This window comes from Aethalodelphis obliquidens, unplaced genomic scaffold (assembly GCF_003676395.1).
Source record: "Aethalodelphis obliquidens isolate GAN/ISIS:26980383/991018 unplaced genomic scaffold, ASM367639v1 scaffold83, whole genome shotgun sequence".
NCBI lineage: Eukaryota > Metazoa > Chordata > Mammalia > Artiodactyla > Delphinidae > Aethalodelphis > Aethalodelphis obliquidens.
Genome location: NW_020838027.1, coordinates 942482 through 957034, shown reverse-complemented (window position 1 = coordinate 957034; position 14553 = coordinate 942482). Strand labels below are relative to the sequence as shown.

The following is a 14553-nucleotide window of genomic DNA, read 5'->3' as shown; positions in this document are numbered from 1 at the left end:
TGCCTGTGTCCAGATTTCTTCTGATAAGGGCACCAATCATAAGGGATCAGGGCCCACCCTTGTGATGGCGTTTTAATTCAATCACCTCTTTAAAGACCCCCCAGCTCCAAACACAGCCACACTCTGGGGTTCCAGGGGTCAGGATTTCAACCTGTGAATTTTGAGGGGACACATGTGGCCCTAACAGACAGGATGGAGCCCGGTTACGGGGGTTTGGGATTCCAGGTTGGAGTCAGCAAGGCAGGAAATTAGGACTCCTTTTGCTTGTTAACCATAACTTGGATCAGTACTTTCGGAAAAAGAATACTAATTGGACCACTTGTATGCAAAAAAGATGATAAAATGGGTGTCTGGCCAAGTAAGTGGCAAAGGCAGTTCTCTAGCTCCATCTGTGAGTTCGTAGGAGGCTGGCGACTAGATCCTGCCATCGGGCCCGCCCAGGATTGGCAGTTGGGCCGGCCCTGGAGAAATGCAAGTTCAGGTTGGCTGAGAAACACCCTCAGTTCCTCCGGCCCCTGACAGCCCCGGGATGCCTGGCCCTGCGCCCCCAGGCCTCTTCCACCAAGAGCCGCCTGGAGGATTCCTCCACCCGATGGTGAGGCTCCCAGCTCAGGTCTGGGCACTGCTCTCAGCCAGTCCCAGGAGAGCCCAGCCGCTCCTGCTGCTCCAGCCCACAGACAAAGGCAGGCTGGCGTGGTGACGGAAGGCTCCAGACTCCAGACTCGCAGGCCTGCCCACGTCCGCCCACGTCCGCCCCTCGACCTCTCACCTGGAGCTTTGCCCTGAGGCCGTCTAGGCAGTCCCGTTGCACAGGAAGGTCTGAGGCAGAGGGTAGGGCGGTAGCTGGTGTGACAGGGGGTCCCCAGATGTAATGAGTCAACCCGCAGGGGGCTCGCGAACCCCAGTGCTCCAGAGGACCCCAGTCTCCACGACCACTTGGGTCCCGTGCACGCCCAGCACGGTTCATGTAGTTTCCAGTCTGAGATTATCCTGTGGTGGAAGTGGCTTATTACAACCAGCCTGCCCAGGACCCACACGACTGCTCTGTAGCAGACCTGGGACGTCATCAGTTCCTGGGAGATGAGAACTGAGCACCTCCCTCGAGATGCAGAAACGTGGTCCTATGAAGCGCCGTTCGAGCACGTTGCCCCCAGGAGTGGAAGTTTGGAGAGAGAATCCGTTCTTGGCAGGATGGTGTCTGTACGGCTCACTGATGCTCCTAAAAATGTAATTACGTTTCCGCCACCTGCAGCGGCAGCTGTTAATTACTCTTTCATGAGAATCTCATTTTCTTTCGGAATCTTCTCCGCAGAAGCCGAGGGACAGGACAGCCCAGAGACCCAACATTTGATCCACAGTCCCTGGTAACGGTGAGGTTAGAAAGTCAGGAAACTAGCCTCCCCTCAGCATCCTTCCTGAGTCCACTCAACAGCACATTTCATTCCTCAGAGGCCTTTCTTTACAGGAAAGGTGCGCCCTGGCCCCTGGATTCTCTGCCGTCTTTCTGCCTCAGTTTCCAACCCACCGGTCATCTGAGTGGCCAGTGGGAGACTCAGGCTTGCCGCCTCCCCAAGAATAGGGCCCAGCATTAGCAATCCCAGCCTCCGCCGGCCTGGACTCTCAGTTTCCAAGATGAACCCAAGGCGATCTCTAGGGTGACAAGTCCCTAAACGGGTCAGCTGTGGCCTCTGTCTAACCCCTTAGAAATAGAAACACAGACCATCTTCACCCCATCAGGTGCTTGTGGGATAAGCTATGACAAATTAATAGGAACTAATATGTGGATGTAAACTGTTATTTAAAGCGAGGAACCTTTAAATCCACACCTTGACCCCGAAGAGCAGCTCCCCAGAGACTCCTGCCCACCATCAGGGGCATGACTGGAGGCTCTTCCGACCACGTTCCACGTGGGCGGCTGCCGCCTGTGCCCGTGTGACTCACCAGGCCTGGTCAAGTTCAGTTACAGAGGGAAAGGCAGTGTTTTTATCAAGCTCTTTCTAGTATTTTTAAAGTGATCACATAGCTATTTCTGAAGTCAAACAAGATGGGACAGTATCGATGCCAAAGCCAGAAGCTGGTTGAGCTTCTGTGTAGCAGGTCCGTGACCTGGGCCCCCGCCGGCCAGGACTGTCCCCTCAGGCGTCTGTGTGGACAGACAGACTTGGAGGCTGGCAGCCCGTTACCCCACCCACTGCCAAATCAAAGACCCCCACGATGAGACGCTCACCTGAGTGACCCTTGTCCTTCTAAACTGACATGTGTCTTTCTAGAAGGGAAATTTGCTAAGTCATCCATTTCAACTCTTCAACTCTCAGCCCTGTTTTCGTGTAGGAATTTTGAGAAGTGAACAAATAACGCTACTGGTTGTAAAGTTTCCATTTATTCCAAGCTTTGTGCTGGTTGTTTTTGGTTTTGGGTTTTTTTGGTGTGCGAAGCATTGTTTTAAACTATTTTCTTTTTTTTATTAAAGTATAGTTGCTTTACGATATCATATTAGTTTCAGGTGTCCAATATAGAGACTCAATATTTGTACAGACTATATTCCATTGAAAGTTATTATAAAGTACTGGCTGTGTTCCCTGTGCTGTACAATACATCCTTGTAGCTTATTTATTTTATACATAGTAGCTGGTACCTGTTAGCCCCCTCCCCCTATCTCTGCTCTCCCCCCTTCCCTCTCCCCACAGGTAACCACTAGTTTGTTCTCTGTATCTGTGAGTCTGCTTCTCTTTTGTCACAGTCACTAGTTTGCTCTATTTTTAGATTCCACGTATGGGTGATGTCATACGGTATCTGTTCTCTGTATCTGTGAGTCTGCTTCTTTTCTGTCACAGTCACTAGTTTGCTCTATTTTTAGATTCCACGTATAGGTGACGTCATACGGTATTTGTCTTTCTCTGACTTATTTCACTGAGCGTAACACCCTTCAGGTCCATCCATGTTGTTTCAAGCTTTGAATTGTGAACATAAGTGTGCTTCGGAGACGGCTGTTTACGTGGGGTGAAAACAAGCCTGACCCTTTCCTCTCATGACCGAATCTTCGGGATTCCCACTAACAAGGAGGAATGAGTTGGGACCCTCCTGGGTATCCGTCTCCTCAAAATCAGTGCCCACCTGCCAGTGTAGACACTTCTGCGGGAGTGACCCCTTCTCTCCAGGATCCATTGTTTATTTTGTGTTGTTAATTCATGTGATTTGGGGTTTGGGTCCTATTTTGTTCTGCGTTCTTACCTGTTTTGATTTATCAGTTTTTACTATCTCTTAGTTTGTTTTTGGAGGTTAGCGGGACGTCCTCTGTGCGGTCGCCAAGTTCCCTGTTTCTTTCTTTGCCTGAGGCTGATCCTGAGCTCTGTCCACGTCTTACTCCTGGTTTTCGACTCTGATATCTTGTCTGTGAGAGGAAGTGCCCGAAGGGCTTGCTTGATTAGAAGGAAAGGGAGTTCGCTTGGTCTAATCGCCCCCCGGAAACCCATTGTGACGTCCCCCATGCCCCCGTGCGTGTAAATTATGTGCTGGTGCCCACGGGGTAGGGCGGGAGCGCGCTTCTCCTGGTGTGCGTGCGCGTGCGTGTGTGCGAGGGGCGGATAGCCTGTCCCACCCGAAGCCACCACCTCCTTGTCCCTTCAAATGTATAAAGTCAGCGGACACGACAACCAGCGGTGGCTGAGCCCTGTTGGGGCCTTTCCTGTGAGGAGCGCCGGCCAAGGTTAAGGTCACTAAAGGTGCCACCTATAAGCGCTGTGAAATCCAGCACCACCATCTGCCTGCTCCCCATGCACCTGTGATGCCCCCAGAGCCTGCTCGGCTGTAGGAATCCCATCTCGTCTGGGGTGTAACCCCGGGGGCCATCGAGGTGAGCACGGGGTGGGGGCCCAAGACACCTGTGATCCGGTCCAAGCCCCCAGCCACTGTGTGACCCGGGCACCCGGCCCTTCCCTGGACCTCACTTCCCTGTCCTGTGACGAGGAAGCTGGGCGATGTCCAAAGTCCATCCAGCACGAGGCTTCCTTGAAATGACGTGTGGATTTGTTTTCACCCAAGTTTATGGAGAACGCGTCGAGGGTGGACACAGGACGGTCCAGCGTGTGGGAAGCCGTGGGCTTCCCGGCTGTGTCTCCCACATTCTCAGAACGAGTCTCTCACACCTGCCCGACTTGACTTCATCCAAAAGAAAAGAAACCGGGAACACCCCACATCCAGCAGCATCCGTACGACCAGTAGAATTATCCGAACAGCGTGATCAGTTCTTGGGCTGTGGCAGCCCCGGGGGCACTTGTCACTGGTCCCACGTCACCGGACGCCACATCCTCACTCATGCAGGTTCTGTGGCCACTGAGGGCTCCTGACCTGCCCGCCAGACGAGGGCTGCTGACCTGCAAGCAGGGCTGAGCCATGACCGAGGATGTGACGGCCATTCTAAAGGACACGGGCGGGAGAAATAAGGAACTCCTTGTGTGTCGTGTTAAAAGGGCCACAGAAGATGAAAAAGGAGGAGAAGAATTCTTTTGAGATAAACTTTTATTTGGAATAAAAGATAATAATAAAGGAAATGGCTTCTTCTAAGCCACCAAACTGGGCTCCAAGCTAGAAAGCTCTGGCTGCCCTGGAAATGCAGGAGGAGCCTGGCAACGGGCTGGGCAGGTCGGCCATGGTGGACTTGGACGGGTTGTGTCCCAGCTTGGCCTGTTGACATGGAAACATCAGGATGCCGTGGGGAGGTGGTTTTCTTGCCGTCTGTCTTCAGGCCACATCTCATCTCAGTGGTTTGGTGGGTCCCACACGGAGACTCCTCATTCCTGTGTCTGCAGTGGGATGCTGGAAATGGCTGTTCCCTTTGAGCTCTATTTCAGGCTCTGTCCTCAGGACCCAGCATGCAGGACTCAGGACGAGGGACAGACCCTCCTCCAGATCCATCAAGTGGCTCAGCCCCTAGAGCAGCCCTTTCCACAGACAGGCTGGGCCCCAAGTGTGGGGATGAAGCCCTTAGAATGGGGAGCGGGGGTGGGAAGAAATAAGAAAAATAAAATATCGTCATGAAAGCAATTCTTTTTACAGCGAGGAGCAGACGCAGATGGGAAAGCGTGTGCAGCTTGTCCGAGGGCAGGGGGTCGAGGGTAGAGGAGGGACTCGGGTCAGTGTTCCCAGGCGTCTCCTCCCACTATCCCACTTAGAGTGTCCCGGGTGGCAAGGGTCACCCTAGACGAACAGCGGGCATGTCAGTCGAGGACATGGGACCCGGCCGGGGGCTGCAGACTAACTGTTCTCTCCCCTCTTGCCTCTGCGCCTCGCTCTGCATCCCTTCGACCCGACCCTGCAGTGAGCATGCCCACCAGTGAGACCGAGTCTGTCAACACGGAAAACGTGGCCGGAGGCGACATCGAGGGAGAGAGCTGCGGGGCCAGGCTGGCGTGAGTAGGCGCGGGGGCGGGGGCGGGCAGGGAAACCGAGTCCTGGGTGGAGAGGGGAGCCCTGGGGGCAATGTGGCCCTGGCTGGGAGCTGCTCTGCAGTCCTGTGCTTCCCGGGCAGGGGTCTGACTTTGGGATTTTGAGCCCCTTTCCACGCCATCAGAGGTGTGTGCGTGCGTGTGTGTGTGTCTGTGTGTATGTGTGTGTGTGTCTGTGTGTATGCGTGTGTGTGTATGCGTGTGGGGGGGGGGTTGGGGGCTCTGATCTGTCTCTTCCCAGCCCCTCACCCCTCTCACCAGAGCAGCTTCGTTGAGCACCCTTTCATTTCTGATAAATGTGACCTGGAAGAACAGCAGACAGGCAAGAAAATACACCGGGAGACGTGGGTCTTACCTGCAGCTCTGAGTTACCCACCCAGTGAAGGGAGCACAGGTGTCTGAAGTGCAGACTCAGCTAATAAAAGTGCACCTGTGCCAGCCCAGCGACCCTCCCCAACACAAGCCCCAGCCCCCAGCTTCCCGAGCTGACTGGGGCCCAGGACTGGGCCAGGTGTGCGGAGGGATGGCCCCCGTGGGTTACCACCATCATCCATCCGTCTTAGCTCCATCTTAAAAATGGACACCAGCGGTCCCTGGGAGATGTCCCCCCACCGAGAAATGAAGGGAAAATGGCTTAACTGCTAAAAATGAGCAAACTGCTGGTTTCATTCCCAGAGTCCACAGATTGAAGCCATGTTCCTTTAGGGGTCAGGCTGACCTTGAGCGTCAGGCCTCCTGCAGCTTCCACACTCCACGGTGGGAAGTGGGAGCTGCTTGTCCTGGTGCCTGGGGGATGTAAGACTCACCCCAGAAACCGAAAGGGCCGGCGCACAGAGGGCTCGGAGGAGGACCAGCCCCGAGGTGCCTGGGCGTCTGAGTCGCTCCGTCGGTGGAACGGCTCCTAGCTCACCTCTCCCCACCAAGATGCCTCCGTATCTGGGCCTTTTCAGAAGGTTCGGGTACATCTAACCTGGGCCGGGCCAGCCTCCGAGCGAGGGGCGGGAGGGCCGGAACAGACTGTTTCCAGGTCACATGGGCCTCACCATCCCTCACCCTGACAGCGGCACCGGGGAGTCTGCACTGCTGATTCCCAGCATCGTTGGGAAGCAATTGTTGTCCAAATGTTGCTAAAATACAGTGCTAATTACGTTCTGAAGCAGCGGGCTGAGCCCTTCCCTCTTACCTCCTGTTGGAACCATACAAACAAACGCTTGGGATTCTGGACGTTGGCCCCGGGCGGCCACGCTAGCGAAGGTGGATGGCAGGTCCCCAAAGGGTCGGAGGGAAGGTGACGAGGACCCCGCCCTCTGGCTCTGGGCCCACGTGACAGACCCGGAGAGGCCGTGGCGCTGGCGCTCAGTCACTGGAGAGTGTTTTGGGAGCTCGAGGCCCTGTTGGAAGGAGGCATGTTCCCACAGAGGGAGGAGGCATCTGGAGGACGTGCTCTGCAGGCGTCCATGGCTCTGTGGAAATGGGCCGCCCTCCCCACGAATATCCGAATTTACGCGCCTACTCTGTGCGGACAAAGTGCCTTGTCGCAGTGCCGGGATGGCAGTATGTCCTTAACAAACTACCGTCTTTCCCCGCCCCACCCCAGACAACGATGGAAGAAGACCGCCAGCGTTCCTGGTGGGGAAGCAGCGTGGACGGGCGGGGGCTGGGGCTCAGGCTGTGACAACCAGGGAGAGGCTAGCGTTCCTGAAGCGGAGAGCAAACAGCCCATGCAGCGGGATGAGGCCTGGCTGAAGATGCTTCCCAGGGGGCACGGCAGACAGACAGGGCCCGCAAAGCGATGTTTTGCTGGGGAGGGGGCAGCCGGGCAGGGGAGGTGGTGAGGGGAAGGAACTGTCCTTCAAGTCTGAAGACAGAAGCGATACAGACTGAAGTCACCCGCGGGGCTGCAGGGTGTGGAGGCCGGGGCTCCGCTCTGGACCACGTGCTGGAGACCCCAGCATAGAAGCGATGGGTGCGGTCACGCGGCACCGGGGTTGTCCACGGGGCCAGAGGCCAGGGCTGAAGGCTGGGAAACCGACGCGCAGAAGGAAAAGAAGAAGGTACAGATGAAAAGGTGCCAGGAGAACAGACAAGCACAAGCCCGGAGGCCACCGGGAGAGGAGCAGCAAGCCCGGGCTCTCCGCTCACACCCTCATCAGGCAGCGGGCCTGCTCGGTGCTGGGCCGAGGTGACACCGAGCCCGAGAGCAAGGTGACACCACCTCCCTGGAGCTCCCAATCTGGTGTGAAAGTGACACGGAGCCGTCACTGTAAGTTGGGGAAAGCGTTCAGAAGGCAGCGTGACTGTAATGCAGGGTTAGTGATGCAGAGACGCCTTAGACTGGCAGCTTAGGGAAAGCTGCTTTGAAGGAGGAAAGTTTGAGCTGAGAACTGGAGGGGGCGGAGGAAGGAAGGATCTTCCAATCAGAGGCAACAGCGGGTTCCGAGGTGCTGGGGGGATGAGGGAGAGAAGGCAGAGCGTCCAGGGCAGGCCTGGGTGGGAAGGGGCGGGGCTGGGGACGGAGCAGAGCCGCGTAGACCCTTGATGGCCTTGGTCTTTGTCACAGACCGTGAGACATCGTGGAACACAGCTGGTTGGTTTGGTGAGCTTTCCATCCTTGAGGACCCTCGGACATTAGGAAGAGTCTGTGCGGGAGCGAGAAGCCCCGAGCGGCGGGCACTCAGCGCAGCGGCTGCCGTAGCCGCTCTGGAGGTGATGCGACGCGGCTCAGGCCAGGGTCACGTGCGGAGATGGAAAAGGGATGCATTCTCTGTGTGTCCTACTTGCAGGAGCTGCAGCCTCGGGGCAGGCGGGGCGGGAGCGGGCCACAGGGGACCCTCCCTCCAGACGTGAGGCCGTGGACGGGAACAGGCAGTGACCCTGGAGCTGCTGGGCCTCGGCCTTCCTCAGCGCGGAGGCAGGACCATCTTCAAGACAAGAAGCCCATGAAGGAGACTGGCACTTACGGGACAACATTGCCTGAGACTAGGGCGCAGCTGGCGTCAGAGAGGGACACACGGACTTCCACAGAAGTACTCTGGGATGGACCGAAGGAGGGGAGAGAGCCGCGCGCCAGGAGTCCCAGAGCTGGGCCTGGGCGGCAACCTCAGGCTCGCCCCCTGGGACGTGCAGGGCGGCTGCCCGTTGGCTCCTAGAGGGGCCTGGGGACTGCCTGCGGGGACCCCCTGCACCTCTTCTGTGCCTGTGGCTTCTGCAGGAGAGGCCCCGTGAGTGAGGCAGGCTGCACCTTGTAAAATGGCAGACCCCAATCCAGCTGGTGTGTGCGAGGTCCCTTTAGTCTTAAAGCGCACAGTTCTATAAAGAAGGTAGAGTCGGAAACGGGCTCCGATGCAGAGGGTCGATGATACCGATGGACGTGCATCTCATCGCAGAAGCGAGCTAGGGGTCCCCGGATAGCACGGGAGGTTCAAGCTAGTGGGTCCCCAAGAGGTGGACTGTGACGGGGGTCCAGGGTCCGGCCCCTCTGGCCGCACCAGCCGTGCATGGAGTCGAGGACATCGCCTCAGACGTGCGTCAGCCTAGGTGGTGCCTGCAGCACCACCTGACGGACGTTAGGGCGAGGCGGGAGGATTCGGGGAAGCGCTGTGTCACACGGCAGGGAGCAAACGTACGGGCTCACGACTCCAAGAAGCGGAAAGGGTAAACATGCAAGCAGCTCCCAAGAAGTTCAAATATTCGTCCAATAATGACAAATGCAAACTGAGCGACTGAGCGAAGCAGAGGGAGTTCCGGGCGTGTCTCCCGTTTTAAACCTTCACATCAGCAAAGACAACCGCGGTTTCCTGGGAGGTTGGTTGTGGAGGCCTGAGGGAAAGAGGCAGCTGGGCTGGACAGGGTCAGGCCCACCCAGCAGGGCTGCGCTCGCGGCCTTACATGCGAGGTACCCACTTTCGGTACCTGCTGCTCTTCAAGAATCCACGGGAAACGTGGGGAGGAAATCCTACCTTGTGGAGCAGTAACTGGGGGAAGCCCGCACGCCTTCTGAGCAGGCTGGCCCCCAGCAGGGTCTGGAGCAGCCGGGCCCCCGGTGTTGTGGACTCGCTGGGATCCAGGGGGCGGCACCCGCCACCCGGCTGGAACGCAGGGCCCGCAGGCTCCCGGCTCCCCTGCCCACCGGCGGCGTGAGCAGCTCTCCAAACTCCGAGCTGGTGGTCACCTCCCAGGACACGAAGGCTGCGGAGACCGGGTGCCCCTGGTCCCACGAAGTGCACTGACCCCTCCTACACGGGGAGTGTGAGGCCCTCCGCTCTCCCATACCTGGGCTTCCCTTTGTCTCCAGACACGTGCCCCCGAGGACCCCCCTCCTTACCTGGGGTGCTCCAGTAACACAGAGCTTGGAGGGGTGAGTGCTTTGGACCCAGCGAGCCTGGAACGATGCTCACAACCTGAGAGCGGCAACAGCAACCAGGCTTCAGCGTGGCGTCCAGGCTCGCACGTCAGGACACGCAACCACGGGGGAGAGAAAGTCCCACTCCATTTCCTCTGCCTCAGAACATTCCAGAACACCCAGGAAGGAGCCACAGCCAGTGACCACGCTTACCCAGGACGTCATCCCCAACAGGAGCCCTGGTCCTCCCGCGCTGCATCCCAGAGTCACTGTCTGGGAGACACGGACACTCAGACCCCAGTGCCCCACGTGGGACTTCCTAAGAACCCGCCTTTGCTGACGACCCACCGGACTGAGAGGGAGGCTTACGGGGAGGGCGTGTGGTCTGCACTGAAGGGCCCCGAGAGGCCTCTGGGAATGTCCGAGAGAAGGTGGGGCCGGGCCAGGCCCTGTGGCAGAGCTGCCGGGCTGATGACCGCCCATGCTAGCTCACGTCCCTCAGCGAGGGGTCAGCTGTCCAGCAAGCCTGGCTGGGCTAGAGGAGGGAGCCCCCCAGCTCCCCACCATCCAGGCGCAGCTGGAAGACATTTGTTTTTCCTTTAAACTGTGGCCCTAAGTAAGATGCCACCCGTGGCCCCGGCCTCCGCCCACGTGCCGTGTAACGTGACTGAAACCTGCAGCCCTCGCAGCGTCTTTGGGTGGGAAAGGTTATCAGCTGGCTCGGAGCAGTAAAGGCTGCTGGCTCTGGTTCTCGGTGCCCCAGAGACATAATTATCTCACGCACGATGGCTCTGCCACCTGTCACATCTTCTGGCTTATTTTTTTTTTATAAAAAATAGCAAGAGGGGCTGTTTTCTTGCTTCGCAGCAGAGCTCTCTCTGTGCTGAGCTGGGACAGGCGGATTTTGTCCCTTCTTCATCTCTGACTGGCGCTCCGCACCTGCCTGCCCGTCCGAGCACGGTCTCCCACCCGCGGCCCTGCCAGCGCTCACTCCCCAGACACCAGGGCCTTCCCGACGTGTGGCCTTCCACAGGGCCATCTCAGATGCCTGCATGATCTCTGCCCCCAGCCCGGCTCCATCCGGCCTCCCACGGGCCGCAGGGCCTCCTGGAAGTTTCCACCTTTCAGTACCTCCCCCCTTCTCTGGAGATGCCCCTCGAGTCAGCCACCAGCCCAGTCACCGGTGCTTCTGTCCACAAGTCCCCAGGTCTTTAGGGCTGCACACCACTGCCAGCATCCGGGGTCTGTGCTCAGCCCCGGCCTGTTTCCTTGGGCCCAGGCTCCACGCTCAGGCCAGGTGGTGATGGGGCCAGGCTCCTGTTCAGACGGCGCTGGGCCTCTGCCAGCCTGTTCCCGCCTGCAATGTCCGAGGGCCACGTCTGCAGGAGGGGCTCCTGTCCTCCACGACTGTTCTCAGGGCGTGGCCCCCAACCCGCTGCCCGACCCCAGCTGACGGTCTGAGAACACAGCACCGTCTCCGGGGGCCACGTCTCCACCTAGAAGATGCTAGATTCGTAGGTTTGTGGGCTGGGCCAGCCCTCGGTCTCCCCTTCAAACACACAGACACCAGGACGTGCTGACCGCAGGGCTGTCTCTCCGAAGCTGCTCTGTCCAGCGCCCGTGTGGTCACCTGGGGGCGTCTGAGAAAAGAGGGAAACGTGTGTGTCGTTTGGTAACGTCTCCTCTTTCCCTTTCAGCCACAGGATCTCCAAATCGAAGTTTAGGTGAGTGAGATGCTCCTTTCCTGCTGGGCTGGGGACACCCCCGGCTGGGGGCTGAGGGAGGGTCAGCGGCGGGTCTGCTTTCCTTCTGCACGGCTCTCAGGAAGAGGCTCGTGGATCAGACCAGGAGAGTGGCTCCGGGCTTGGGGCTTGGGAGTTAGTGATTTTGGTGGCCCCGGCCCTAGGAGGTTGTGAGATGCCATGTCCCCCCCTTGTAAGATGAAGTCGGTTGAAGTAAGCACGTGGCCACTGCTGCTGTTCTCGGCCATGTGCACGGAAGTGAGGGCTTCAGAACCTTCCTCGCTGCGCCGTCCTCGCCCTGTCTGCCCCTCCAGCCTCGCCCCCTGCGCATACCGCGGTTCCTGAACGTCCCCCGTCCTCTCACACGTCCAGGCTTCCGCGTGGAGCCCTCCTTCCGTCCGAATCGCCGCATCCCCGAGCCTCCCCTGGAGAGCTCGGGCTCCTGTTCAGAACCTCGCTGGTACCGCATCTCCACACCTTCTGCAGACTCCCCACCCTCCCCCCAGCGCTTCGCCCAGACCTCTGTCACCGCCCTCCCCACGGGGGCTCCCGTGTCTGCAGTAGGCTCCGTGAGCCTCTCAGGTGCTATGTGCAGGGAGCTGAGCCGGGCGCCCGGCGGGTAGCAGGCTGTCCACCATGTGCACTGGATGGACAGATATGTGAGTAGGGGTGGGAATTCACTCCCGCAAAGCCTGTACGAGCCAAAAACTATAGTGTTTAGGTTTCATCATTGATCTAATCCTGCTTCCCCAGCCTCACCTGGGGCAGGTGCATAAATAACATTAAACTGTAGTCCAGCCGAGCAGTGTAGCCCAAGGCTGCCTTTTAAACTGGCCCTTAAGCTAAGTGTTCAGTTCTCTTCTTTCCTCTGCCCAGCTCTTCTCCAGGGTGGAGAAGCGGGGCCGGGACTTCAAGACCCCGGGAGTACCCAGGCCTCAGTGAGGACGGGTCCTGGGGTCCAGCCTGAGACCCCTGCTTGTTCCTCTAGAACCAGGCCTGCCGAGGGGCCACAAGTCCATCTGGTTGGGCCTCCACCCACAGTGTCCGTGGGCCCCATGTTGGCCTCTGGCCTTGAAATCGTTGCCTCTGGTCCCCAGGCTCTTTGAGCCCATGGACACCTCCAGGCCCTCCGTGGACAGGCTGCAGGAACCGGACGCTCACCTACGCACCGGCCGCTCTGTGCCTGCCTGGGTAGAGCTCTAGGCTGAAGGCTGGCATCCCACAGGGCCCCGCAGACCCTGTGCTGCACCCAGGAGAGGCACCTTCAGCCCTGATGTCCTGGCCTCCCCGTGACTGTCTGGCTGTTCCTAGAGCTTGGCGCTCGGCCAGGGAATTAAATGAGGATGCTGGTGTGGGACCCTCTCCCCTCCTGCTGTCACCTGCTGCTCCCGTGTTCCACTGGGGCTGGAAAATGCAGGCTTTCTCCCCTTCCACTTCCTCTGAAGCCAAGACCTCCTTCACATAAAAATCCTAGGGTCAAGTCTCCCAGGTCCAGCTCTTGTTACAGGAGAGAGCTCAAGAAACGTAGAAAATCCTTTGTCTCCGTAGCGCGCGGACCTTACTGCTTTCTCTCCAGCGTCTGGAGAAGCGGCTGGCGTTCAGTGGGGCCTTAATAGATACTAAGTGGAGGGACGAATGGATCGTCCTGCCCCCGCATGGCATTAGGCTTGACGCAGACTGAAATGAAAGCTCTGTTTTACAGCCAAAGCTGAGAAAGCACTTCGTGCTTCTGCAGTTCCAAAGCCCCCATGCAGGGAGAGAGCACAGGGATATAAAAATACATTTGAAAATATTTCCAAAACATCATTCTCATTACATGAAAATGGGTGACTCATAAATGAACAAATGAATGCATGAGTGAATGAACGAACAAACGTGCTCTGGGGGGTGGGAGAGAAATCACAGACTTGCCTGGACTCGCTCCAGCATGACATGACCCAGGAGACGGGGGGCGTTCTGTATCCAGTGCTCTAGGGTGTAAGCTGTGCTCTGGAAGAAGAGGGGCACGGGGGTCCACCTGGACCCCTGGACTCTGTTTTGAGACGTGGCTCACCCTGCTGGTACCAGATCCCCCTCTGGGAAGGGCTCCTCCCCCTGCAGCTACTACTCAAGATACATCAGAAATACACAGAGAAGATTCTGTATTCATTCCCAGAAGGCTTATGACTAGTCAGTTGGCACCATCAGTAAACCCTTTCAGAGGAGGACACTGAGGCTGACAGAGGCCCGGGGCCACGTGGCTCGCGCTTCGCCAAGTCGGGACCCACGCCCAGGACCCGGGCTCTGCACCATGTGATGAGGTTCTGCCCAGGGATCCGAAGCCGTTTCTGCCCAGCTGTGTGTCTAGGGGCTGCAGCGAGGGGTCGGGGGCGCTCCAGGGCACAGCTGTTGAGTTAGAAACATAATGCCGGACACTCACACCCTTCGTAAAACTTTCTAGCAGCCATGTTAAAAAAGTGAAAAGGAGCAGGTGAAATTCATCTTAATATAGTTTATTTAAGCCAGTGCGTCAAAAACATTATTTCAATATGTAATTAATATAAAAAATGGATGACATATTTTATATTAATTTTTCCTTGCAATCCAGTGTGTCCTTTACACTCACTGCACGCCCATTTTGGACTGGCCACGTTTCATGTGTGCAGTAGCCACAGGTGGCCAGTGGCTACCGCACTGGACAGTGTGACCCCACAGGGTCAGACGGCAGCTGCCTCATCTACACCCTACAGTCCAGTGGTGGTGTCTGTTTAGGGGATAACAAAGGCTGGCAGTGGATTGAAAATGCCATTGAAATCACCAAGGTCGACCCTGAGAAACCTCTGTCTGCTGCAGACGCAGGAACGGTGTCCTCAGCCCTTCTGTCTGTCTGATTGTGGCAGCTCACACGGGTATAGGAGGCACAGGAGAAAAACACAGTAACACGGGAAACGGAGAGAGAATTTCTGCAACTCAGAAGTAACCTCGTAAACAGTGAAGAGCCTGTTTTACCCTGAAAAGAATCTAAAATTGGAGTTAAACGCACACG

General features: G+C 57.5%; 1 protein-coding gene across 3 annotated transcripts in view; it reads left to right on the top strand.

Moving 5' to 3' along the window:
- The window catches only part of CACNA1C (calcium voltage-gated channel subunit alpha1 C), a 466008-nt gene that overhangs the window by 345758 nt on the left and 105697 nt on the right, over positions 1 to 14553 (top strand). For all 3 annotated transcript variants that reach the window (XM_027093450.1, XM_027093449.1, XM_027093448.1), the window contains exons 10-11: positions 5318 to 5408; positions 11484 to 11510. In XM_027093450.1, the coding sequence (XP_026949251.1) occupies positions 5318 to 5408; positions 11484 to 11510 (118 nt within the window). The remainder of the gene's footprint in view (positions 1 to 5317; positions 5409 to 11483; positions 11511 to 14553) is intronic.